At 40.3% G+C, this 27,413-nt stretch overlaps 2 protein-coding genes and 4 long non-coding RNA genes across 9 annotated transcripts in view; 3 read left to right on the top strand and 3 right to left on the bottom strand.

Moving 5' to 3' along the window:
• The window catches only part of LOC108011916 (uncharacterized), a 323,723-nt gene extending 305,052 nt beyond the window's left edge, over positions 1-18,671 (top strand). For 2 of the 4 annotated variants that reach the window (XM_070996755.1, XM_070996754.1), the window contains exons 3-4: positions 17,623-17,684; positions 17,743-18,198. In XM_070996755.1, the coding sequence (XP_070852856.1) occupies positions 17,623-17,668 (46 nt within the window). In that variant the 3' untranslated portion in view covers positions 17,669-17,684; positions 17,743-18,198. Of the gene's footprint in view, positions 1-17,292; positions 17,562-17,622; positions 17,685-17,742; positions 18,199-18,251 lie in introns of those variants that run through there. The other 2 variants (XR_011604391.1, XR_001767549.4) reach the window with 2 other exon arrangements.
• LOC139353203 (uncharacterized) lies at positions 579-3,855 on the bottom strand. Its single transcript, XR_011604378.1, has 3 exons — positions 2,591-3,855; positions 2,051-2,355; positions 579-1,996 (listed from the first exon to the last, which is right to left on the bottom strand). It is a non-coding gene; the product is annotated as an uncharacterized lncRNA (long non-coding RNA).
• On the top strand, positions 10,046-10,706 carry LOC136117475 (uncharacterized). Its single transcript, XR_010655019.2, has 2 exons — positions 10,046-10,338; positions 10,466-10,706. It is a non-coding gene; the product is annotated as an uncharacterized lncRNA (long non-coding RNA).
• LOC139353219 (uncharacterized) lies at positions 13,103-15,082 on the bottom strand. Its single transcript, XR_011604393.1, has 3 exons — positions 14,950-15,082; positions 14,410-14,714; positions 13,103-14,355 (listed from the first exon to the last, which is right to left on the bottom strand). It is a non-coding gene; the product is annotated as an uncharacterized lncRNA (long non-coding RNA).
• Positions 15,232-16,727, top strand: LOC139353220 (uncharacterized). The gene is made up of 3 exons (XR_011604394.1): positions 15,232-15,360; positions 15,905-16,193; positions 16,308-16,727. It is a non-coding gene; the product is annotated as an uncharacterized lncRNA (long non-coding RNA).
• Positions 18,672-21,094: 2,423 nt separating the features above from the next.
• Positions 21,095-27,413, bottom strand: part of LOC108011912 (calcium/calmodulin-dependent protein kinase kinase 1) — a 244,973-nt gene continuing 238,654 nt past the window's right edge. Inside the window, exon 5 of the mRNA XM_036822282.3 lies at positions 21,095-21,223. Within this exon, the coding sequence (XP_036678177.1) occupies positions 21,197-21,223 (27 nt within the window). The 3' untranslated portion in view covers positions 21,095-21,196. The remainder of the gene's footprint in view (positions 21,224-27,413) is intronic.

Genomic DNA, 27,413 nt, shown 5'->3' with positions numbered 1-27,413 from the left:
ACTTGGGCTTCGCCAAATGATCCTGCTAGTAAAGTCTCCATACGAAGACTTAGTAGCCAGCTCCAAATTTGCCAAATCTTTGGCTGCGCTTCAAAGAGTTTTCGGATACATTTATAAGTTTAGCAATCGCATCCGTCACACCATGCTTACGGTGGACGATGTTCGTCTTGTAAAGCGCTCTCATTTATGGGACGATTTAAAATCGTTGCAGTCGAAGGGATTAGTTCATTCATCTAGCTCGCCTTTTATTGACCAGTTTTGACTTCTTAGAGTTGATGGCCGACTGAGGAGTTCGTCGCTTGATTTTAATGGCCGTCTCCCAATTATATTACTTCGGTGTCATTCGGTCTCTAGGACCCCCTTTATTTACTTTGCACACTTTTCGATACCAAGATTGGCCAATTGGGTGAGGAAGACGGTAAACAAGGCATTTAACAAATGAGTTAGTGAGATAATGAGTTAATCGCACTTTGATGGTATTTGGGGGCGACTGTCAAGATTGCAAAGCAATATGTGCCATATTTCTGCAGTAGTTAATTTTCAACCCTTAGTCTCGATTTCAGAGAACCCTGCTGATCTGTATGTGTTACCCCAGCGGTGGTCCCTGGCAAGAGTGCTCTAGCTTCTGGTCGATGAAGACGTTGAAGGCGTTGGTCGTTGCCGTACTGAAGACAGCATCAGGAGTGACAAAACGAGCAGTAAACAAGCTGTGTCTGCTACCCCTTAAGGATAATGTTGAAATCCAGGCTTCCAACGGGGGGAGTATGTCGGGTCACGCCGCCACAGCAGCAAATTAACGTCTTAATTCGATCTCTTATGTTAATTGCATCGCGAAAGGTATCTCTCTCTGTCTAGCTCTCTCGTTTTTTGTGTACTTGCATTCTTGGTCCCAGCATTCGGCTGGCTGTCCCTTTGTAAAATCAGTACGAATGCTGATCTCGACATTAAATGCACACTCGTCTAACTAATAAATTGTTAACAATCATAAAGCAACCTGAAATTCGTATTATTAATTTTGCAATAACTAATAAAAAGCTTGTTAGTTCAACAACAACACTCTAGCTCTTATAGATATCGAGATCTGATCGTTCATACTGACAGATGGACATGGCTAGATCGCTAGTGATCCTGATAAAGAATATTTAGACTTTAAGAGGTCGGAAACCCTTCTACCTGTTACACACTTTCCGACGAACCTAGTATACCCTTTTACTCTACAAGTAACGGGTTTAAATAGGCCTTGTTTACACAACACTGACAAATTCATGAAATGATTTCAGATGACCTTTTAAGTTTTTTGAATCTTATATAGAGCTTAATAGAGTAGTAGACTGTGCCTCAGCATTTCGTGCGTTGGGACTGAATTCATAGTACCCTTTCATCATCAAATTCAAGAAACGGAGATTACGAAATAGCTAATTTCATGAATTCATTTCATGTCATAATCATCCCTTCAGTTCCAAAAAAAAAGTTTCACTTGTGAATCACCTTGGGAATAACCTGGGACATGTCCTCGTGCACAAGTGAAGAACAAGTGACGCTCCATATAGAAAATTGTATGGGATGTCCGCATTTTCACAAGTGAAAATTCAAATGAAAATTTTTCGAAGTCCTACGGGATTTCACTTGTTCCTTATACTCATTTTTCGTATGGCCTGTCACGAGCCGGTGACTCGTCCCAAGTGAATCACTTGGGAAAATCAGAACTTTTCCTTGAGTTTTCACTTGTGAAATCACTTGCAAGGGACACGTCCCAAGTGAATCACTTGTGAAAACCAGAATTTTTTCTTGAGTTTTCAATTATAAAACTATAAAATTTTAAATACATACATATTTAATTTCATTTTAATTCATTTTAATTATATGATATTATTTAGATTTTCAAAAATTGTACAATTATTGTTTCTGTTTTTATGCTTCGTAAGCTTATTTTTAACGTTAGTCATCGCCGTTCTTAAACCTTTGTCCGGGTCCTCTGAATTCTTGGCCAACGCTCCTGAAAAAACATATGTTTCAAAAATGCGTTTTATTTGTTTAATTGTATATTTACCTTTTATAGCTGTGTTTAACCCTTTGCAGGATTTTTATTGGCACAAATCATTTCGTCATCCACTTTCGGCTAACGGAACCCATTGAATACCTTCAAAATTTACGTACTTTAAACTAAGATCAATGCACAACATCTTAAACTTAATGTAGCACTTACCTGACTTTATTATATTAACTAAACGATTAAAGTAACTCTAAACGATAAAGTATCACTTAAACAGAATGCACCAAGTCTTCTCACCCCTTTACTAGATTTCTTTTGTTTTCTCTTCGCTGTTGGCGCGTGCCACTGCACCTATACCCTTTCTTAAGTGAATTATATATCCGACTATATAGTTTTTACTTCTTGAGTAAAAAATACAATACGATTTTTTTTTTAAATGTTAATACTTAAATGTTTTAAATACTTAAATCAATTTTAACGGACTAAATTTCTATAACTTAACTAAAAAATTATATTGTTACAAAAATGTATAATAAGTAAATATAACATTATAAGTAAATTCAATATACTAAATTTTACTATAATCAAATAGTTTACTTTTATAAAACAATATTAGTTGTTTTTTTCGATACACAATAATGCTCCTAAAATATTAGGGCATTCACATGTCGCTGCTCCACGAAAATTTTTCCGCCGAAATATTAGTCGCTAGCCGAACATAACGGAGAGAAGCAAAAAAAATAACGGACCAGCCGAAATTTGTCTCTGGGAGCGCGGAGTGCAGGCAGATTATAAGACAAGAAAGAGAGGGAAATATCCGAATATCTGCCTCTCTTTGTTGCACGATCGTTTTCGTGGACAGTCTTCTACGCTGCGCCGACTGCTCTGCTGACGTCAACAGCGGCACAGCGTTTTAGGCACAAAAAAAAACAAAAAAAGCTTTTTGCCTTGAGCCATGTCACCGCGTCCCTACTGCAGAACTGAAGGGATAGCATAAACACATTATAAGTAAGTGTGAAATAACTTGCCCTACATAGGAATAACAACCAAATATTTGTCGCTAAAATACAATTAAATATTAAATGCAGTGAGCAGTGCAAATTAATTGCAGTTAGCATTTAAAAATAATATAAGTTTTTTGATTGCGCAAGGTTGCCTAGTTCCGTTATACATAGTAGCGAACATAGCCAAATAACGGACCGCTGTATCCTCGCCCTCTTTAAGTTCATCTTCCCGCTGAAGCCGAATTTCGGGCATTTAGTCTGAGGGTTATGTTGTTGCTGTCGTCATGCCTAGGGGAAATGTTAGAGATGTTACCGCTGACGCAAACAGGGTGGTATTTTTAAAACGCAAGGCAACTGCACTGTTTAATAGAGTGGAGCGTCTAGTGGACTCCTTATTAAGTGCAACGTTAACTTCAACAGACGAGTCCGGCCTTCACGTAAGGTTGGAGCTGTTTGATGATTTCAGCGGCTGGGCTGGAAACCATTCACTCGCTAAAAATTACGGATGGAAACCCTTCTACCTGTTACACACTTTCCGACGAACCTAGTATACCCTTTTACTCTACAAGTAACGGGTTTAAATAGGCCTTGTTTACACAACACTGACAAATTCATGAAATGATTTCAGATGACCTTTTAAGTTTTTTGAATCTTATATAGAGCTTAATAGAGTAGTAGACTGTGCCTCAGCATTTCGTGCGTTGGGACTGAATTCATAGTACCCTTTCATCATCAAATTCAAGAAACGGAGATTACGAAATAGCTAATTTCATGAATTCATTTCATGTCATAATCATCCCTTCAGTTCCAAAAAAAAAGTTTCACTTGTGAATCACCTTGGGAATAACCTGGGACATGTCCTCGTGCACAAGTGAAAAAAATATTCGAGAGCTTAGAAGCTTCTTAGGCCTTACAGGATATTACATAAAATTTGTGCAAAATTACTCAAAGATAGCTGAACTTTTAACAAAATATTTAGAAGGACAAAACGGCAAAGTATCTAAAAAAGCAACACGGAAAACTTAAATACGGTTTGATGATTCAGCTGTAAGAGCTTTTAACGAGCTCAAAAAAAATGTAATTGCCCAAGTAGAACTAGTACAACCGGACTATAATAAACAAGGAAGAACGCTATAGTCGAGTACCTCGACTATCAGATACCCGTTACTCAGCTAAAGGGACCAACGGGAAATGGAGATATGCAAGCAGCTAAGCGAGATTAAAATGCCACACCTACCGGCGGTAGACAGACTTAAGCGTTATGGGCGTTAGAGTGGGCGTGGCAAATTTTTTATCTAGCATGAAAATTGTGGGCGTCCCAGGCTTGTGCGGCTCGTGGGCGTTAAAGTGGGCGTGGCAAACTTTTTTTTAGGTCAATCGACAGGTATTGATGAGAACAATACATTTCAGTTATTCTAGCATCAAAACTGTAGGAGCCACAGTTTTAGGCGGTTTGTGGGCGTTAGAGTGGGCGTGACACTCTGCCGAAACAAAATCTCAATAGCCTAGCTTTTATAGTTTCCGAGATCTCAGCGTTCATCCGGACAGACAGACGGACATGGCTAGATCGACTCGGCTAGTGATCCTGATCAAGAATATATATACTTTATGGTGTCGGAAACGCTTCCTTCTGCCTGTTACATACTTTCCGACGAATCCAGTATTTTTATATATATACTTTATGGGGTCGGAAACGCTTCCTTCTGCCTGTTACATACTTTCCGACGAATCCAGTATACCCTTTTACTCTACGACGCATCTGACTTAGCAATTGGTGCTGTTCTTTCTCAGGAAGGAAAACCAATTACGTTTACTTCAAAAAGTCTGACCAAAACTGAACAATTATACGCAACAAATAAAAACCTTCGAAATTACTTATATTGAGTTAACAACATCGAGATCTATACCGATCACCAACCTCTTTCATTCTCCATTTATCAAAAAAATACCAATATTGAAATGAGAAGATGGTATTCCTTTATTGAAAGCTATTCACACAAAATTATTTATAAGCCAGGAGCAACAAATGTTGTTGCGGTCGCTTTATCAAGGATCCAAATTAATAACTTAACGGAAAGCAATGAATCGTTCTCAGATCAAAATACTCCGTATTCAGCAGAGAGTAGTTTTGAGAATGTCATAAAAGAAACCCGAAAATCCATAAACCAGTTTAAGCAACAATACATGAGTCGCTTTATCAAGGATCCAAATTAATAACTTAACGGAAAGCAATGAATCGTTCTCAGATCAAAATACTCCGTATTCAGCAGAGAGTAGTTTTGAGAATGTCATAAAAGAAACCCGAAAATCCATAAACCAGTTTAAGCAACAATACATGAGTCGATTAATGTATTTGGAAATACTAGACATATAATAGAGTATGACACTCCAGAAAATTTAATATCTATCTTAAGAGAATATTTTCCACCCAATATAACAATATGAGTGCACTGTACTCTAGAAGATTTTTATAGAATTCAAAAACCACTAAAAGAAAATTTTAGAATTACATTTTTATACACTAAGACATTTGTCCAGGATGTCGAAAACGCTGAAGACAGACCGCTTATAATCACAGAAACGCATTGAAGGGCTCACAGATGGGTTGATAAAGACTATTAACAAATAACGCGACTATATTATCGGCCAAATTTATACAAGAAACTTAAGGAGTTTATAAAAAATTGCACTATCCGCAATCAAAACAAATACTACAGACACCCAGTATAAATGCCTATCAGTCAGGCACCTATTCCGGAAAGAGAAGGTTAAAGTTTGCATCCTGACATAAATTATGCCTATTATGCTCGTACTTTTGACATATTATTTAATAAACCCCCAAATTATTGTAACAAGCTCAAGAGTAAATGTTACATTTTTACATTTAAGATAGACAAGATAAGAATTTAAACGTAGGAGAGGTAATCTACGAGAAGAAACACGGAGAAAGAAACAATCTTAATTCTATATATAAAAAAGAAGTAGTTAAGGAAAGTCTTCCCAAAAATGTATTATAAATAACAGAAACCGTTCGATTCATAAAGATAATATTAAATATTTTGTCTCAAATTCCGGATAATGATTTCAATAATGTACTTATTATTGCTGGTAGGCACAACCAAATCAAAAATTATGGATTATACAAATGGACACAGTAACACTTGCAAAAATTGAACACTAAAACTCCAAACAATGAAGACATACAAGAAATTTATAAGCATGAACTAAAACCCATAATTATAACTGCCCTATTGGATGTATCCGAATTTAAAATCGCTTTACGCCAAGATCTTATTATAGTATACATAAAATATCCTATTATTACCGATGTGAGAAGTTGAATAACTCCCCACAAATTCCAACAGCCGTAACAACACACGGCCGGCCGCTTACCAGATACGCGGCGAATTCGCGTAGTAACGGCGCGGCAAAGAGAGTTTGGAGACCAAGGTTGGAGAATAGGACAGCTTGGAGACAAAGATGTGGAGACTCAGGTGTGGAGAATGAGAGAGTGGAGACTTTACGGGCAGAGCGAGAGTGCCGTGTGCAAAAGGAAATAACGGAACTCCACCGGACCTTAGACTCTGCCGAGGACTTTGGACCAGTAGAGGGAGTGCCACATCTCGGCAGCGGAGCGGCACTCAGGCTTGCCTCATGAATAATGGGAACCAGACGGCAGCAATAGGCATAACTCCAGTTTGAAGCTGTGCGCAAAGGACAAGTGGGTCAAGCAGGAACCACGGACTTTGGACCCGGAGTGGAGACGGCAATAACGATTCCCGGAGTCCCTATATAAAGCCGCAGGTCGCTGGCAGCTGGATCATCAGTTGATCACGAGGAGTCGATCCGTCAAGATATCAAAGTGAAAAGTCAGTCAACCATGTGAACTATTTACAAGCGAGCCACAACAGGTCGAGTCGTCGGAAGCAGCGCCGTGGGAGCCTACAAGGAGCAAGATCGCTACGTCGAGACGTTTGGGATTGGGACGCCAGGAATCTCCAACTTGCGACAATTCCAGGCGACCTGCTTATTCCTGTCATAACTAAATCCTCGCATTACGCCTGGGGAGTCGATCAGAGTCTGAGCAGTGGAGGCCTACGACAAGAAACCGTGAGCTTGGGGAGAATCGTGTCTAAACCCAGTGTACCTCGCGCCAAGCTCTACTTTGGCGTGGCCCGGCGTAAGCCCAGTACGTCACGTGGATATGGAGCAGATCCTGGCGCGATCAGCCAGAAAGAGAGAGCGGTCGACCGTGTGCGGTGTCGAGTGGAGTAGTCCAGGAGAGCCCTACGGTTTTGACTCGTAAAGTCCCGAAACGGTGTGTGTTTGAAACCCCGAGTGTTATGAGCGAAAAGGGAGAGCGGTCGATCGTTTGTGGTCTCAAGAGAAGTAGTCCAGGAGAACCCTATGGTTTCGACTCGTGAAGTCGGCGTTTGACCGAAACCCCGATGGTCAGAAGTCACGCTACGCCCAGCCGAGCAGGAAGCACATCAAGTTGCAGTGCGCACGACATCGTCAGCAGCAAGCCAGCCACCACAACACGACAGCTACGCAATACAGATCAAGCCACGCGGAAACGTCGCGGGCAACAAGCAAAAGGGTGAGGCTAGCGTGGAACGTTCGTTTACACTCGGCGTAGAAGCGAAGTGAAGCGATCCTTGCTGCGGCAGAGGATCTCAGTGCAAAGCAGAGAAACGTCTCGCTTCAGCACGCCGCGCGCAAACTTCGTGTTTGTTACACTCACACTAATGCAAGGCAAATTTGTGATGATATGTGTGTGCCGACCACTGGTCTAAAGGTGTAACCCTGTAGAGCGCAGCATCTGTTCCTCCTAGTCTGAGAACGGTGACGCTTCCCTAAGCCCGCACGGCTGACCCTCCCGCGACTCTAAGACGTAATAAGCAGTCGTCGATTCAACGCATCAGAGACAAGCAGCGCCGAGCATCTCCAGGAAGCTTCAAAAATCTTCAGTGAGCAACAGGACCGGAGCACCTAGCTAACGAGACGAGAAATCATCGAGGCGACCAGGAGCCGTCGGAGATACCGAAGGCCACGAGAGGCGATATCAAGGGCAGCCAAGCCACCAAGCCGCTGTGACATTATACCCGCAATAAACCCATAACGAACCCGTGAATTCTGTGCTCTCTCACTGAGCTACTGGGCGTTCACCTTTATATAAATTTGGTGCGACAAACACACACAATCTACTGAGCTAGCCGCACGAATCTCGTAGCGAGCAGACATACAAAATCGGTTCGTTACATCTGGCGCCCAAAACGTGATTGTCCCAGCAGTGAAAGCAATTTAAAGCAAAATGGGGAAGAAGTGGTCTTACCGCCTCAAGACAGAGGACTTTGCCTATGCCGCACATAGGCTACACATCGCTCTGGAGTGCAAATCAGAAGATAAGATGGAGGATATTATTCTGAGTCGGAGAGCGACCCGAAACTTGTCGGTATCAGGACCGAGCTTGAGGCAGCATACGCCGAGAAAACAGGCCCAAGCATTACGCTGACAAACGCCGAGGGGGTAAAAAGGAAAACAACAGCACCAATCGCTGGGCCCAGCCATCCAGACTATGCAAAAGTCGCTATGGTCGGCGAATGGTCGTTGTTTGTGCCTAACCGGGCACTTCTGGGCACTTCTGGGTCACACCGCGGGATAAGGGGGTAATGAGCACTTGTCGCTGGCATGGGGACACTAGATAGGACAGGACGATCGCGTCGCGAATTGGGCTAGCTCCTCTTCTGCCAGAGCTGCGGCCCCAGGTGTGCTATCCAATTCGTCGTCGGCTTGCCTCAGTAACGCCCAATGGAGATCCAGGTGCCTTTGTAGGGCTGGGGTGACGGTTGGGGCGTTCGAGGCTAATGTTAATGATGATTCCAATTCGTTGCATATTTTCTGCAACTGTCGGATCACCCTGTCAATTGCGGAGTATTCTTTGACTTGATCTCCTGTTGTGATCTTGAAGTTGGCCGATGTTCGTCTGGGGGCCTTCGGAAGTCCGCTTCCAGTCGGCACGTTGTCCAGAAAGATTTTCTGATATTTTTCGACCAGCTCCTTATGTGCTACTAGTCGTGAAGAGTACTCACTTCCAGTGGGTAATACCGCTTGTTGGACTTCTTCATCTAGGTCGCAAAACTGCTGCCAGAGATCGTTTAGCTGATTTAGCTTACCGGAATAATTTTCGTCTCGGTGGCGTCGTTCGACCGAATCCTTGTTATAATCCTTTATGAGCTGTTGGATCTGTACTTGTACCACATTTTGGTTGTCCAGTAATCGATTGTGTAAATCGATTCTTGTGTGACTTTTTTCCTCTATGGATGAAGTAGACGTAGTGTGTGTCCTGGAAACAAAGAATTCTGTGAAGCCAGATAAAGCTGTTTGTCCTGTGAGGCTGGATGAAGCTGCGTATCCTGTGAAGCTGGATGAAGCTGAGTATCCCGTGAAGCTGGATGAAGCTCGGTATCCTGTGAAGCTGGATGAAGCTTACGATCCTGTGAAACCGGATGACGCTGAGTATCCTGTGAAGCTGGATGAAGCTGTGATTCCTGTGAAGCTGGATGAAGCTGAGTATCCTGTGAAGCTGGATTAAGCTGAGTATCCTGTGAAGCTGGATGAGCTATGGTTTCCAGGGCGGGTGGATGTAGTGAACTTAACGGGTCTTCTCACCAGTCAGAGGTTCAGCTTTTGGTGGGAAGGGGGTTGCTGGAGTGTGAACCCTTGTAGGTAAGGATCACGTCGGGGCCTCCAATGCTTGTGCCTAACCGAAGTAGACCCTTCTGGGCCAAACCGCCGGACAAGGGGGTATTGAGCACTTTTCGCCGGCACGGGAACGCCTTGCTGGCAGGACGATCGCGTCACGGCAATGTTAACGATGGTTACTGCGAGGCCGGACCACAGGCGATGCGGACGTAGGTTAGCTGCTAGTGGAGATAGTGTATTACAAGCCCTATTCTCACACAGAGAAAAAAAACGGAAAATTACTCGTTTGATATTGTCTCCTCAATTTTCACATATCACCTCTTACATATCAAATTGATACGAATTCATATCAGCATGATACAAATTCATATCAACATGTCTAATCGATATGATTTTGCATCATATTAATATAAATTCGTATTAATTTGATATGTTTTTCATATCAAACGTAACATCGAAAAGTCTTCGAAAAATAAGTATGACTGTGCTTTCGTATTTTTTGTGTATTTATGGTATTTAGTATGGTACTAAAGATATTTTTTGGCTAAATTGCCGCAGTCACTCTAACATTTGACGAAAAGTGAAAGTGTACAAAGTGAAACATTTACATATATTGTTTATTTTTTTTTGCAAATGGTAAGTATCTCATTTTTAATGGTACTTGATGTTGGTCTAATTCTAATATACTTATTTCTTACTGTAACGTGCGCTTCGGTGGCTGACTACACACACTGCACTACACAAATTCATATGGCTGGCCAAGATGCCGAACTGGGCAAGTTGGTGTCCACCACTTCGCAAGGAAGCTTCTATCAAGAACAGAAGAAGAACTTCCTGGCGCTGATGTAAAGCTACAGGAGGCATCCGAGTACAGCGTGATGACCGATTTATTATTATTATTATTGTTATTGTTGCTAAGTCTTGGAATTATTTTTATAATTGATCCGAAATATATAAAAAATAAAGACCATTAAATTCGTTTGACCACCTTTTAATAAAGCCAAGCGCACTCCTAGTTTTATTCACTATGGACGAAATATGTCAGCAAACTTTAGTCTTGGGTCGAAAAGATCGCCAAGATCGTTTACTAGAGTTATTCTATCCAACTACCACTTACTCAGCGTGTTTGTCGCATACTGACGATTGACTCGACCAAAAATCATTACCTTACAATTAGAGCCCTTTAAATCCAGTAAATTGTCAGAGCACCATGTTTGAAAATTATTGAAATCGGATTGTAAGTTGGACTGGCAAGAAGTATCCTTGTACTGCAGCATAATTTAATATCATCTGCGTACATTGGTACACGAGAAAATGTTATAACTGAGGGAAGGTAGTTTATAATTAAAGAGGTAACGTGCTGACACGGAGATATAACTGACCTAAAGAGGTGTTTCAAGTGGGGAGAAATAATATTTTCAAAGAGTTTTGGGATCGCTGACAGTTTAGAGGTACCTCTATAATTGCATGCTTCGACTTCGCTACCCTTCTTGTGAAGAGGAATTACAAACGATTACTTCCACATATTGGGAAATTGTAAGGAGTCTAAAGATAAGGTAAATAATTTGGGAAGGGGCTTGCATAAGGCCTACGCGCAGGAATTCCATCAGGACCAGGTGAATATACAGGCTTGACATGTTAAAGATCAACAAGCAAGGCGCTTTCATTTAAGATGGGAAACAATATTAGCTTCGACTTGGACACAGTGGAAGAAAAAGATTGAAGGATTAGGTAAAGTAGAATATGTCGTTCGAAAAAACTTGGCAAAAAGATCGGCTTTCGCCTGATCAGTTATTATGGTAAGATTTTCAAAAGATAAAGAGGAAGAATAATTGGTGGATACACGCTTGGTGATAACAAAATTATAAAACTTTCTCGGATTCTGAGAGAATTGAACTTTACAACGATTAAAATAGTTTTTATTTATAGGATCATCCACATTTTGGGAAGAGTAGAGATCGGACCAATCAAAGCCTAATACATATATATTAATTTAGCCGCTGAAAGTCAGCCTTGAGAAAACGATGTAATCGCTTAGTTGACTTCTCTGATTTTTCTTCTAAAACAGCACCAGTGTCAATTGAGACCTCAAAAACAGGATGATAGGGGTCTTCGGGTTGAGCAAGGGGTGCTAGTTTGGAAAGAAACACGCAGTCCGGATTAGTTACAAAGCACAGGTCCAGTTAATAGACTAACAAATTTTTAAGGTAGTTAGCTTGAGATAAAGATATGTCAAGCAAACCTTCAGTGAAATCATGATGAGCTAAAGGAAGTAAGACATTCGTTTTTTCATCGGTGGTCCACGTTACTCCAAGTATATTAAAGTCTTCCAGAACTACAAGGTGGTCTCTATTGAACAGCTTATTTGAGACTGACTGTATATCAAAAAGATGAATTAAATACTCCGGGAATTCAGATGCAGGCGGAATGTACGAGCAGGTAATATATATAAATCTACTAGGAATCGTAAGCTTTACACATACGAATTCAGTATTATTGAATTCCTCATCACGTATCTCTTCCGACTTGAGGGTAAAACCCACGGCAATAAAGACTCAACCTTCCCTGTTTAGTACTTTTTTTCAAATGGTGAGACAGAGATTCATGGATTTTGTGATGCCAGCATAGAAGCATATCATCATCGTTGAAAAGCCAACACTTGGGCTTCGCCAAATGATCCTGCTAGTAAAGTCTCCATACGAAGACTTAGTAGCCAGCTCCAAATTTGCCAAATCTTTGGCTGCGCTTCAAAGAGTTTTCGGATACATTTATAAGTTTAGCAATCGCATCCGTCACACCATGCTTACGGTGGACGATGTTCGTCTTGTAAAGCGCTCTCATTTATGGGACGATTTAAAATCGTTGCAGTCGAAGGGATTAGTTCATTCATCTAGCTCGCCTTTTATTGACCAGTTTTGACTTCTTAGAGTTGATGGCCGACTGAGGAGTTCGTCGCTTGATTTTAATGGCCGTCTCCCAATTATATTACTTCGGTGTCATTCGGTCTCTAGGACCCCCTTTATTTACTTTGCACACTTTTCGATACCAAGATTGGCCAATTGGGTGAGGAAGACGGTAAACAAGGCATTTAACAAATGAGTTAGTGAGATAATGAGTTAATCGCACTTTGATGGTATTTGGGGGCGACTGTCAAGATTGCAAAGCAATATGTGCCATATTTCTGCAGTAGTTAATTTTCAACCCTTAGTCTCGATTTCAGAGAACCCTGCTGATCTGTATGTGTTACCCCAGCGGTGGTCCCTGGCAAGAGTGCTCTAGCTTCTGGTCGATGAAGACGTTGAAGGCGTTGGTCGTTGCCGTACTGAAGACAGCATCAGGAGTGACAAAACGAGCAGTAAACAAGCTGTGTCTGCTACCCCTTAAGGATAATGTTGAAATCCAGGCTTCCAACGGGGGGAGTATGTCGGGTCACGCCGCCACAGCAGCAAATTAACGTCTTAATTCGATCTCTTATGTTAATTGCATCGCGAAAGGTATCTCTCTCTGTCTAGCTCTCTCGTTTTTTGTGTACTTGCATTCTTGGTCCCAGCATTCGGCTGGCTGTCCCTTTGTAAAATCAGTACGAATGCTGATCTCGACATTAAATGCACACTCGTCTAACTAATAAATTGTTAACAATCATAAAGCAACCTGAAATTCGTATTATTAATTTTGCAATAACTAATAAAAAGCTTGTTAGTTCAACAACAACACTCTAGCTCTTATAGATATCGAGATCTGATCGTTCATACTGACAGATGGACATGGCTAGATCGCTAGTGATCCTGATAAAGAATATTTAGACTTTAAGAGGTCGGAAACCCTTCTACCTGTTACACACTTTCCGACGAACCTAGTATACCCTTTTACTCTACAAGTAACGGGTTTAAATAGGCCTTGTTTACACAACACTGACAAATTCATGAAATGATTTCAGATGACCTTTTAAGTTTTTTGAATCTTATATAGAGCTTAATAGAGTAGTAGACTGTGCCTCAGCATTTCGTGCGTTGGGACTGAATTCATAGTACCCTTTCATCATCAAATTCAAGAAACGGAGATTACGAAATAGCTAATTTCATGAATTCATTTCATGTCATAATCATCCCTTCAGTTCCAAAAAAAAAGTTTCACTTGTGAATCACCTTGGGAATAACCTGGGACATGTCCTCGTGCACAAGTGAAGAACAAGTGACGCTCCATATAGAAAATTGTATGGGATGTCCGCATTTTCACAAGTGAAAATTCAAATGAAAATTTTTCGAAGTCCTACGGGATTTCACTTGTTCCTTATACTCATTTTTCGTATGGCCTGTCACGAGCCGGTGACTCGTCCCAAGTGAATCACTTGGGAAAATCAGAACTTTTCCTTGAGTTTTCACTTGTGAAATCACTTGCAAGGGACACGTCCCAAGTGAATCACTTGTGAAAACCAGAATTTTTTCTTGAGTTTTCAATTATAAAACTATAAAATTTTAAATACATACATATTTAATTTCATTTTAATTCATTTTAATTATATGATATTATTTAGATTTTCAAAAATTGTACAATTATTGTTTCTGTTTTTATGCTTCGTAAGCTTATTTTTAACGTTAGTCATCGCCGTTCTTAAACCTTTGTCCGGGTCCTCTGAATTCTTGGCCAACGCTCCTGAAAAAACATATGTTTCAAAAATGCGTTTTATTTGTTTAATTGTATATTTACCTTTTATAGCTGTGTTTAACCCTTTGCAGGATTTTTATTGGCACAAATCATTTCGTCATCCACTTTCGGCTAACGGAACCCATTGAATACCTTCAAAATTTACGTACTTTAAACTAAGATCAATGCACAACATCTTAAACTTAATGTAGCACTTACCTGACTTTATTATATTAACTAAACGATTAAAGTAACTCTAAACGATAAAGTATCACTTAAACAGAATGCACCAAGTCTTCTCACCCCTTTACTAGATTTCTTTTGTTTTCTCTTCGCTGTTGGCGCGTGCCACTGCACCTATACCCTTTCTTAAGTGAATTATATATCCGACTATATAGTTTTTACTTCTTGAGTAAAAAATACAATACGATTTTTTTTTTAAATGTTAATACTTAAATGTTTTAAATACTTAAATCAATTTTAACGGACTAAATTTCTATAACTTAACTAAAAAATTATATTGTTACAAAAATGTATAATAAGTAAATATAACATTATAAGTAAATTCAATATACTAAATTTTACTATAATCAAATAGTTTACTTTTATAAAACAATATTAGTTGTTTTTTTCGATACACAATAATGCTCCTAAAATATTAGGGCATTCACATGTCGCTGCTCCACGAAAATTTTTCCGCCGAAATATTAGTCGCTAGCCGAACATAACGGAGAGAAGCAAAAAAAATAACGGACCAGCCGAAATTTGTCTCTGGGAGCGCGGAGTGCAGGCAGATTATAAGACAAGAAAGAGAGGGAAATATCCGAATATCTGCCTCTCTTTGTTGCACGATCGTTTTCGTGGACAGTCTTCTACGCTGCGCCGACTGCTCTGCTGACGTCAACAGCGGCACAGCGTTTTAGGCACAAAAAAAAACAAAAAAAGCTTTTTGCCTTGAGCCATGTCACCGCGTCCCTACTGCAGAACTGAAGGGATAGCATAAACACATTATAAGTAAGTGTGAAATAACTTGCCCTACATAGGAATAACAACCAAATATTTGTCGCTAAAATACAATTAAATATTAAATGCAGTGAGCAGTGCAAATTAATTGCAGTTAGCATTTAAAAATAATATAAGTTTTTTGATTGCGCAAGGTTGCCTAGTTCCGTTATACATAGTAGCGAACATAGCCAAATAACGGACCGCTGTATCCTCGCCCTCTTTAAGTTCATCTTCCCGCTGAAGCCGAATTTCGGGCATTTAGTCTGAGGGTTATGTTGTTGCTGTCGTCATGCCTAGGGGAAATGTTAGAGATGTTACCGCTGACGCAAACAGGGTGGTATTTTTAAAACGCAAGGCAACTGCACTAGTGGACTCCTTATTAAGTGCAACGTTAACTTCAACAGACGAGTCCGGCCTTCACGTAAGGTTGGAGCTGTTTGATGATTTCAGCGGCTGGGCTGGAAACCATTCACTCGCTAAAAATTACGGATGGCATGCTATTGCTTTAGGTTTTTTTCAAAATAGATATAATAATTTTCGTTTGGTTTTTAAGGCACTCATTACAGAGATCCTGAAGATAAAGGCGCTGCGGAATGGTTTCTTTTCGATTCCCCGTGAGCTGAACGTCTATCAACGGAACAAATCGCAGGGTGCATTGTCGTCCAAATACAGCTTCAAAAGCTGGATCCGGAAAGTCAGCCAAAAGAGAGGAGCGTCTGGAGAACCCTGCTTTCGTCAATTTCATTCCGAAGTGGGAATCCATTGCAACCTGTTTAGAGCAACGATGCAGAACGTTGAAGAGAATGGATTTTGCCATGCCAAACTATGCGCCGGGAAACCAGGTGGGAAGTAACCGATTTTCCAATACTCGTTGATCTGCATTTATTGACACAAATCTTAACCAGTGGATCTGTGCATACCGTAATGATGCTGTTCACTCTGTTTACCATTTTCAGAATTTTAAAAACTTTACTTCTACGAATTGCCTTCAGGAGGCGAAATGGTTCGCCCTTTGCAAAAATTGCCTCAAGAGTGGTCACCGGGTAAGACTCTTCTGCTCCGGAACCAGAAGTTGATCCTTCGCCTCGACGATAGCCTTAAAATCAAGAACCATGGGCGACCGATGGTGCTCCAGATCCGCCAGTTGATCCCTAATCCGATCCACCGCACTACCAGCTTTCTGGGTAAACCCCCAGCCAGAGCCATCCGCGGTAACTCCGTAGCACCCTCTACGCCCGTGGACCAAATGTCGTCTTTTTCGTCGCCAGGAGGACCCATCGTAACATGATAAACATGATAATTAAATAAGACAACAAATAAATACGATAATAAATAATATAAAAAATAACAAAATAAATAAATAATTACGAAAATAACTGATAGCAAAAATAAATAACAATAAACAAATCTTCATCACTTTCTTACTACTCTGGACTTGGGGAGATGGAACTAACCCTCGCCGGTGGCTTCCGACCTAACTTTTCTTGTTCTTTCTTTAAAACTCCTATTTTCCCGTCACCGCCTAGCCGTTCGTCAACTGAACTAGCTATCACTCAAGGTGATAGCCGTCAGTTAAGGCTGGTTTGGCTCCTGTTGGCTTTTCTTTTCCGTCCTCTCTTACAATTTTAAATCGAGGTAACCGTGCAGCGCGTAGGGATGCCACGGGTCACGATTACGCAATTAAGTTTACAACCGACATAAAATTAGAAATCCACGACGGGGAGAAAAGCACAGGAACCAAACATCCTAACAAAAAACATTTTAAATAAATAAATAACAAAATAAAAGCTTTAAAACAACTCTATAACAGAAATTATCACAGATTTTCCGCATCCACAGATGCCGCTAGCTCAGTCTTATCTCAGGGGCAGGGTACCCCTAATGCCACAGCTCGCAACATAAGTATCGACAACTCCGCTGTTTCACATCACTAATCTATCGGTCATCACTAAGGACAAAAACGTACACAAAGGTAAATATCTACAAACATAGACATATCTCAGCCTTTAAGACCGAAACCTGGCCGCCGTCTTTAATATTTACGCGGTCAAAGCAGAGGATTGGTTTTGCTGGAAAACTATGCTCTACCAGTCATGTGTTGGTAGAGCTCGCATGGAAACACAGCACTCAAAAGAACATACGCGATGTGCGTGTGTATGGTCACCTAATCCTGAGGAGCTCCAGGGGAAAAGAAAGGACAGGCCAAAAAGGTACGTAACTACACTGTAAACTATACCATCTAACTAATGCTCGCGACCTTTTTGCTTCTAGGCAAACAACGAGGACAAATAAGGCTCTCGGGTCTAACTCCGGATAAATTCACAAACAGGGATGTAAATATCAATATATATAATCCAGGTACACGTGTATTTCATTTTTCCTAAATTTCAGCCACTATTGGGCCGGGCCTGGAGGGCTATTATAGCCCGGCTGAAGACTTCTTGCCGGAGGTCAGCGGCTATACGGATCTCTACACAGGAAAACTGGCGCACTAGGTGAGTTGCGCAAGGGCAGTCTGAGATTCGGCCGCCCGTAAAAACGGCGGTACTTCTCAACGCCGCGATGCGACGGCTGGAAGTCACCGAGATGAGGTGGACGTGGTAGACCGGAACGGACTCACCGGGAAATGCTCGATGTCGTCGGCGTTGTCTGCGAAATGCGTTTATTGCTGGCCGTCTGCGCGGGTCGAACGGACACCGGTTGCTGGCAGCCAAGTCGGGGCTGGTACGTATGGCGAAGTCGCGCAGACATCAGTGAAACTTCCAAGTAAATATCCCGGGGTCCTTTGTGTTGGGACCCCGGCTGCTATTATAAATGGTTATTAATAAATAGTGAACTACCATGTAACTTTCCAATCACTCACTATTATTTGATCTTAAGCACAAAAAAATGTATTCTAGCACTTCCAGCTGCATCTGCCTGGTTGGACAATATGGCTGCGAATATCTTGATATCTGCTGATCATCGATCCTACCCCCGCCATATTACATGGCCTCTCTCAAAATTGGGTCATTGGATACATTAAGGTAATCCCAGAGCGAACCGGGATTAATCCTCAAATGGCCAGATCGCCCGCCAGATTCATCCCGCTGCTGCAACTAGCGCCCTATCGATAAAGACCCTCCCATAATCGACTCCAATTGCAACATGGTTAATCTTACAATGAGTGTATAAAAGGTATTAAAACTAGTTCATTATCATCATACGACAGGTGCAGATATTTAAAAACAATATCTGTAACTGGATAAGATTCAATGGCTTCCATCAGTGGTGGAATCATCCGAATAAATCGCTATTGACGAACTTGCCATTGGCACAGTGAAAAAATCTCGTTTGTTTGCAAATTGCTGACCCTTAATATAACAGGTTTATTCTGAATTTATTCAATATTCTGAACGTTTTAGTTTTTAGTTAAAAAATGGTTAATGGTAATTTTCCGAAGGTTTGCAAAATGTGGCCCTTTTTAACTTTCAAAAACTATAACGTGGTCAAAATGACTCGGATTTAAAAGTTTTGTGGAATGACTTTATTGTGATCTGCATTAAAATTTGTATCTTTAAAGGTTGTCAATATCTTGACTGTTCTTATGTCATTGTAGGTAATATTCCGAGGGTTTGCAGGAAATGGGCTTCCGTTTAAACTTTCAAAGCCCGTAAGTTGGTTAATAGGACTAAAATTTCAAAACGGCTTACCTTATAAAGTTTGTAGAATGATTAGTTTTTGATCTTCATTAAATTATTTAACTGTAAGTAATATTTTTGCGAAAGTTTGCAGAAAATGGTCCGGTTTTTACCTTAAAGCTTACAACGTGATCAAAAAGACTCGGATTTAAAAGGTTTGTTAAATGACTTTATTGTGTTCTGCATTAAAATTTGTATCTTCAAAGCTAGTCAATATTTTTACCGTTCTATGTCATTGTTATACCCGTTACTCGTAGAGTAAAAGGGTATACTAGATTCGTCGGAAAGTATGTAACAGGCAGAAGGAAGCGTTTCCGACCCCATAAAGTATATATTCTTGATCAGGATCACTAGGCGAGTCGATCTAGCCATGTCCGTCTGTCCGTATGAACGCTGAGATCTCGGAAACTATGAGAGTTACAATACTGTGATTAGGCACGCAGATTCCTGAGATTCCTGCGCAGCGCAAGTTTGTTTCAGTAGAGTGCCACGCCCACTCTAACGCCCACAAACCGCCCAAAACTGTGGCTCCTACAGTTTTGATGCTAGAATAAAAATTTTAACTGAAATGTATTGGTCTTGTCAATACCTATCGATTGATCCAAAAAAAAAACGCCCACAAACCGCGAAAACCTGTGACGCCCGCAATTTTCATGCTAGATAAAAAATTTTAACTGAAATGTATTGGTCTCGACAATACCTATCGATTAGTCCAAAAAAAATTTGCCACGCCCACTCTAACGCCCATAACGCTTAAATCTGTATACCGCCGGTAGGTGGCGCATTTTATTTCGCTTTGCTGCTTGCATATCTCCATTTAGCTGAGTAACGGGTATCTGATAGTCGAGGTACTCGACTATAGCGTTCTTCCTTGTTTTTTTTTTCGAATGTTTGTTGAAAATAGCCCTCTATTTTTCAAAAGAGCTGGGACTTCGAGTTGGCATACCTAAAAGGGTTTGTATAAGAAGTATGTTGTGATTTGCATTAAAATATTTATCTTTAAAGGTAGTTAATGTTTTTACCTTATTTTTGTCATTGTTTTGACTTGACTTGGTCAAAAATACTCCGATTGTGGAATTATATTGTTGTAATCTGCATTAAAATATTTAACGTTCCGACCTATCTTTTCTTGCGCTTTCTCCAAAACTCATTGGTCATTGGTCTGACTGTTCGTATGTCATTGTTGTTAATTTTCCAACGGTTTAATAATAAATAATTTGGTCAATGGGACTCGGATCTCGAAATGCTATGCTGCTGATGCAGGTTTACACGGCTGCAACCGCGACTCTCAGCCTGAGGACACCTTATGCAAGAGCCAAAAAATGAAAATTGGTTTTTTGAGAACTTACGGATGTGAAAGAGTAATTTTTTGAGCTGTGCGAGTTGCTAGGTCCTTACTTACCGATGCAGAGCATGTTTCTAACCGTTCCAGTTCCCTTGGAGAAACAAGTTGCGATCTGCGCATACAAACTGGCGACATGCGCCGAGTATCGAATGATTGGGAATGTTTTTGGGGTACATAAAAGTACTGTGCACAAGTACTTTCATATTGTTGTTAAAGCAGTATTGAATCTTATGAGTGATCTAATTTCATTCCCCGAACTGGATGAATGCATTTCAAAAAATTTGTCGCATTCCTAACGTGATTGGAGCTATTGACGGTAAAATGCCTTCTAGAAAATGAATTACAAATTATAAACGCTACACATAGAGAATTATTCAAGAAATTTGCAATCAAATTGAGAATTTTTGTACTCAAAAATTCAGCATGAACAAAAATTCTCACTTTGAGTGCAAAATACTCCGATTCAGTACAAATTTTCTGAGAAACTGAGTACATTTGTGCTCTTTTGAACATTTTTCCTCAATATGACTAAAAAACGGAACTCATTTTAAGAAATAATTTAGCTTAAATTTTAGAAACGAGTATCCCTTTCGTCATACTGAGAAATTTTCAGCGCTCAAAATGAGAAACAAGTTCTTGATAGTGAACTTCTAAATTCTCAAATGAAGAACTTTTGCACTTAAACTCGCTCCACCCATTCCCAGAAAAAAGGGTAAAATATTTTCTTTCATTTAATTTTGTAATTCAGTTATATATTTTCATACATATTATTTTGTATTTAAGTTTGTGTTCCATGTTCTAGGTGATGATATTTTTTCCCTTAGCTGTCTGGCAAAGAGCAAAGTGGCTGAAAAAGAAAACGTTATTGTTAGCAAATATTGTAAATATATATGGATATATAAGCATGAAAGAATAAAATTAGAATGTTATTAAATGTACATTTAAAAAGCACTTTTGAAAATGATATGTCCATGTATGTATGCACAATGTACATAGAAACACGTGCTTCACGCCGCTTACAGTCACACATACATACATATTGGTGTACACGCTTTGCCAATATTTGTTTGTTTGTTTATTGTATCATTATTTAGCACATTATTGTGGGCGCCACAGGTTTGGGCTGTTTGTGGACGTTAGAGTGGGCGTGGCATTTTTGCGTAACAAATTTGCGCTGCGTGCAAGGCTACGGAAACTAAACCTGAGATCCCATTTCTCTATCTTTGATAGTTTCCGTGATATCCGCGTTCAAATTTACGATTTTTGAAGTTTGTAGGCGTTAGGGAGGGCGTGGCAAACTTTTCTTAGGTCAATCGATAGATATTGACAATACATTTCAGTTCAAACTTGTATTCTAGCATCAAATTGTAGGAGCCACAGTTTTGGGCGGTTTGTGGGCGTTAGAGTGGGCGTGGCAATTTGCTGAATCAAACTTGCGCTGCGCAGGAATCTCAGGAATCTGCATGCCTAATCCCAGTATTGTAGCTCTTATAGTTACCGAGATCTCAGCGATCATACGGACATGGCTAGATCGACTCGGCTAATGATCCTGATCAAGAATATATATACTTTATGGGGTCGGAAACGCATCCTTTTGCCTGTTACATACTTTCCCACGAATCTAGTATACCCTTTTACTCTACGAGAAACGGGTATAGAAACTTACCCTCGAGGTACGGAGGGTCGCACGAATGTCCAATTCATAAAATAGTTTTTTAGCTTTGTGTTACGCGCACGTCTTGACTTTGCTAAATCACACGGAAAATGACAGTCACACAAATGCGTCGCGCACCACTTTCCACACCCATTAGTGAGAGAGAGACAACCATATATGCAACAAACTAAAGGCCGCTCATCTCTTGTCTCGTTTGCCGAACTGATTTAAAAGAAGTAATCTAGATCTCATTATGAGAATACCCAACTCTTTTTTGAGTTTTTCGGTAACTCAATATGAGAATATTTATCCTAAGTTCGAAATTGAAGAGCTATTTCCTCAAATTGAGAATATTGAGATCAATTCAAGTTTTTTTTCTTAAAATGAGCTTTTTCCTCAAATGTTGTACTTAAATGCAGTACATCCTCAAATTGAGTATACAATAACTAACTCGCCATAATTTTCTCTGTGTATATATCATTTAATTAGGAACACACATTCCTTTTAAAGCCCCAAAGATTGGCTACCTGGATTTCGTTAATCGAAAAAGATGGACATTGATGGTCATGCAAGCTGTAGTTGACAACAATTACTTGTAAGTAAAAAGGACTTCGAAATGGCATACCGTAAAAGTTTTGTGAAATGATTAAGTTGTGATCTGCATTTAAGTATTCATCTAAGGATAGTCAATACTCAAGGTTATGGTGGGCTAAATGGAATTTCTCAATTTTTTTCATACGGCACGCCGCAATACAAAATGCCTGTGCATAATTATTCAATTATCTGTACGATTTTGATGAAGTAGATCGTGTAAAAAATTTTCGTCCTAAAAGTTGGTATTAGAACTTTTGTATGTTGAAGGTGCGATGTGTTTGGTATCAGAAGTTTGTAAAGAGATAATTTATTTTCAAGTGTTAGTTTTCATATTAGTATACCTCAGTACCACCACCAGAAGTCATGTCGATAAACACGAAACTGAACTCCAGTGTAAGCGCCGCATAAAAAAAACAATACTGCGCATATATGGCTCATCTCAATAGTTTTACACAAAGCCTAGTACTCAGATCTACTAAGAGCTTCACTAGTCGAAAAATCGTAGTTCGCAGAACTTATTCTCTATGGTTGTCTAAGCCTGTAACATTGAATGATGCCGTTGTTGGCAGACTCGACAAGTAGTCAGTGATCCACAGCTTTCTACCTTATGACCTCTAGACAAGCAATTTGTGCATTCTCTTCTTTGAGTAATAGCTTGGAGCAGCGTTTTTGGTGTTCATTTCCTGAAAACGGACACACGTCCTATTTGAAATATCTTGCAGCCTTCTTCGCGGTGGACTGATTGATTGCGTTGGAGCGTTGTCGTACGTTGTGCGTTTATCGTGTCCAGCAGGCAAGTGCGGCGTCCAATAATCGTCAGAGCACTCGTTAAGACTGGAATTTTTATTGGCGCATCTACTGAATTTTTATAGTGTAGCTAGAGTATCCTACTGTAGTCTTCTTCTGATAATCCATTTCCTGAAAACGGCTATTCGCTCTAAAGTAACGTTGTCCTAGGTGATAAACCTTTCAGCTCTCTTCGCGGTGAACTAATTAACGTTGGAGCGTTTTTGTAGGTTGTGCGTCTATCGTCTCCAGCACGCAAGCGCGGCGCTCAATAGACGTCAGTGCGCTCGTTAACACAGGAATTGTGCGTCTATCGTCTCCAGCACGCAAGCGCGGCGCTCAATAGACGTCAGTGCGCTCGTTAACACAGGAATTTTCGTTGCTGCATCCAATGCAGCTAGAATCTGTTGTTCTAGTTTTCTTCTGATAATAAAACACGTGACTGTATCGTTTGATCTTCGCGGTGAACTAATTAACGTTGGAGCGTTTTTGTAGGTTGTGCGTCTATCGTCTCCAGCACGCAAGCGCGGCGCTCAATAGACGTCAGTGCGCTCGTTAACACAGGAATTTTCGTTGCTGCATCCAATGCAGCTAGAATCTGTTGTTCTAGTTTTCTTCTGATAATAAAACACGTGACTGTATCGTTCGATCGTATGCTGATATCGAGGTTTTTGATTGTGCTTAAGGTTTTTCGCACTGAATCATGTAGTGCTCGAAGCTGTTGTACAGACCCGTTAATGGGAATGTAATCGACAATTTCTCCTCTCTCCTCTCCCTTTTGGTACCTTATTTTTAGTAGTAGCCAGGTGCCGTCGTATCCTCCTTGTCAGAAGGTGTTGTCTGTCAAATTGTTCCTTTCTTCACCGCGGAGTGAGCCTTGTAGAACATGTCGCTTCTGGCTGGCTGAGTATGGTTAACTATGTTTTAATTCCACAAGTAAGTCGTATAACCGGGGCCAATCTAGATATTCGCCATCAAGCTCAGAAACACTGATTGGCGGGATACATAAAATTAGGTTCTTTGGATGGTCATTTTCTCGAAGCAAGGCCATATTATATTCTTATATAAGGTCTGAAATAGACTTACTTCTTCTTTGGCGGAGGCCCCTGCCCAGGCTTATTATCAAGGTAATCATGGGCCTGTGCTGAGTGATAGTGGATGCATTTGACGCCAGAATATGAGATGATTCCAATTCGTTGCATCGTCTCTGTAGTTGACGAACAACCGTGTCAGTCGATGAGTCACTCCTGATTTTCTTGACTAACGGGTCCCGTGCGTTTTTCTGGATTCGCCGAGGTACCTTTTGAGCGCCGCTTGCTGACGCCATGTTGTCTTTACATTCTTGCTGATATTTCTATACTAGCTTCTTTTATCCTGGTTATCTCGAGGCATGCTCTTCTCCAGTGGGTTATGCCGCTTGGTGGACTTCTTCATCTAGGTCACAAAACTACTGCCAGAGATCGTTCAACTGGCTTAGTTTACCGGAATAATAACTGTTAGGGCGGGGTGGCTTGATCGCTGAAATTGGATGAAGTCCCAAGAACGAAAAATTCGCAAAAACATGGAACTTTAGAGTTTTTAAGCGACGTGCGCGTGCGTGTTTATTTTGACACTTTGAAAATATAACTAGTTAATCTTTGTAGCGCTGGTAGTCAAGTGGGTATGGCGAAGTATGTTTGCCATTAAAGTTTTATTCAGATTAAGAACTACAAAGTTTATTAATATTATCAAGACACGTGTGTCGCTCGCTGATTCTTGCCGATAAATCTCCGAGAGTTGCCACACCATTCTTTCTAGTCATCAGGCAAGCTTCTGTTGGCGCTGCTGCCATATTAGGTTGCCACATGGGAACAGAGCTGGCGCCATCTGTGTGTTGGTTGCCGAACTAGGAATAGGGGTAAGAGAAAGCGTAATAGGTCAACAGGGCAAGCGCTTTAGCGTTCTTTTCCATTTGAACCTTCCACCGATTAATTCGTGAAAACTATCGTCAACATTTAAGTGGTGATAGTATTGGGGCGAGCAGGCATATAAGCCTTTGCGAAGACTTTAAAATGGAAAAGGCACCGAATTTAATCAATTTCGCTGAGTCCATTGATTTGGGTGAGTCGAAAATAAATGAACAAGATCTAAAGGGTCCGATCAGCAGCACTTTATGTGATTTATAGGGGCTCGGCGATTATAAAACAAAAAAACCAAAAAGTAGGAAAAGTTACGATGTTCGATACCGGCGGGAACACTTTGGATTTCAACCAGGTGAGTGCACCAGAAGTTCTCATTGGAGTGCGATTTGGAGAAGGCGACCAGTAATTACGCGACTTACGATCGGCGCCGAGCACGAAAAAATCGCTGGACGAAGAAAAGGGTGTTAATTTCTTGCGCGAGGTTATAATTTAGCCCTGTCCCGACTCCGTTTTAAGCTGGGGGAAAATAGTAAAAAAAATCCCCATTAAATTGTGCCCGTAAGGGATCTAAAACCCATCGCGGAAAACAAGCGGGAAAAAAAGAAAGACCATTTAACCTCACATATTGGCGTGAAGGAGAAAGAAAAGTGAAAAAACAAATAAGAGAGCGAAAAGAAGAGTGACGGAATAGAGTCGAGCTAAATTTATATTTTTTTTGTTATTTATAAGTAAACAAAAAAGTTTTGTTATATGTTCTTTTAAGGTGTATTTTGTGAATTGTTAAATTGTTTGAGCCTCTCGGTAAGCTGCCAAAACTCCGGCCTTGACTCCCATTTTCAAAGAAAAAAAATAATTGCATGGCAACTTACCCCATATAAAAAGAAAAGAATATTTATACCAGTATATAAGATTTATATTATATTTGATAGTAGGTGGCGATTTCCAATTCATTTTTAATTTTTATTATGTGGTGTGAGCGTACTGAAAATCAAAAGAAAACTTATTAAGATTTGGCAAGTCAATTTTTTTTTCCGTACATGTAATGCTGCCTGTTTATGTAATGGTAAAAATATGAAAAAATAAGGATAATTGAGAAATTGAGTAGATTTTGAGCAGCAGAAACCCACTCAACGCGCCAATATCGTGAATTGCCTTTGCGGCTGCGCACAAAAGTTCTGAGAACGGTGATATTGTAAATACGTAAAGTAAATACGAATCTAAAGTAAAACAAAGAAAGGTTTTAAGTAAAGTAAAACATATCAGCAGTCCGATCCTAATCGAAATCTTTATAAGAAATTATTTATGCTATTTATTATATTTTATGCTATTTAGGAAAAGGGTTATGGAACGACCAATGGAAGGGTTGGCTGAATGCCGCCTCTATAACAGCTGGGGTAGAAAAGCGGTAGACTTGATCGCAGGTGTAGGGGGCCTTACGCCCGACAATAGTCCAAGTGTAGTAGTGCTTTCTCTCCTCGGCCTTAGTTTTGGTTTGTCCTTGCACGCAATCCGAGTTTTGATAATAATCGAAGAAGCAATGATGAGTTAAAGCAAAGATCCACCCCACTAGCCAACGAGCCAAAGCCGATTGACATTTTTGCGTGCGCTCTAACCCGTCCGTAACTCCCAGCCTTAGTTCTTTTATTTAGTGGATGTTTGTTACATTCATAAATAATTAGTTGTTAGTATGATTATTATAATTATTTTGGCGCCCAGCAGTGTGGCTGAAATTTTAAGTCTACCACCCACACACTACTACACCCATTAACATTTGTCTTAAAAATACAATTTTACTTTAAAGTTATAAAAATATCGTTCCAACGCATTTTTATACTTGTCCGCATTCATTTTTGTCTTTGCAAAAGCTCAATCAGGCGCTTGGAAAACGGTGACCAGAATTACGAGTAATTGGTCTTCGGCCACGACTGACGATATGCAAAAACATTTTTTATATTTTCCCTTTCTTTTGTGGTTGATTACTTCAACTTTTACATTCGGCCGCATAGGATTTATAGGCTTGCAGTTATTATTAACAGTTCGCCTAGTCACGTATGATGTTGAAAACAGGGTATTCATTCCGTCGTATATTGACAAAAATCAGT

This window comes from Drosophila suzukii, chromosome 3 (assembly GCF_043229965.1).
Source record: "Drosophila suzukii chromosome 3, CBGP_Dsuzu_IsoJpt1.0, whole genome shotgun sequence".
Lineage (NCBI taxonomy): Eukaryota > Metazoa > Arthropoda > Insecta > Diptera > Drosophilidae > Drosophila > Drosophila suzukii.
The sequence above is the reverse complement of the archived record's forward strand: the minus strand, read 5'-3'. Positions and strand labels throughout refer to the sequence as shown.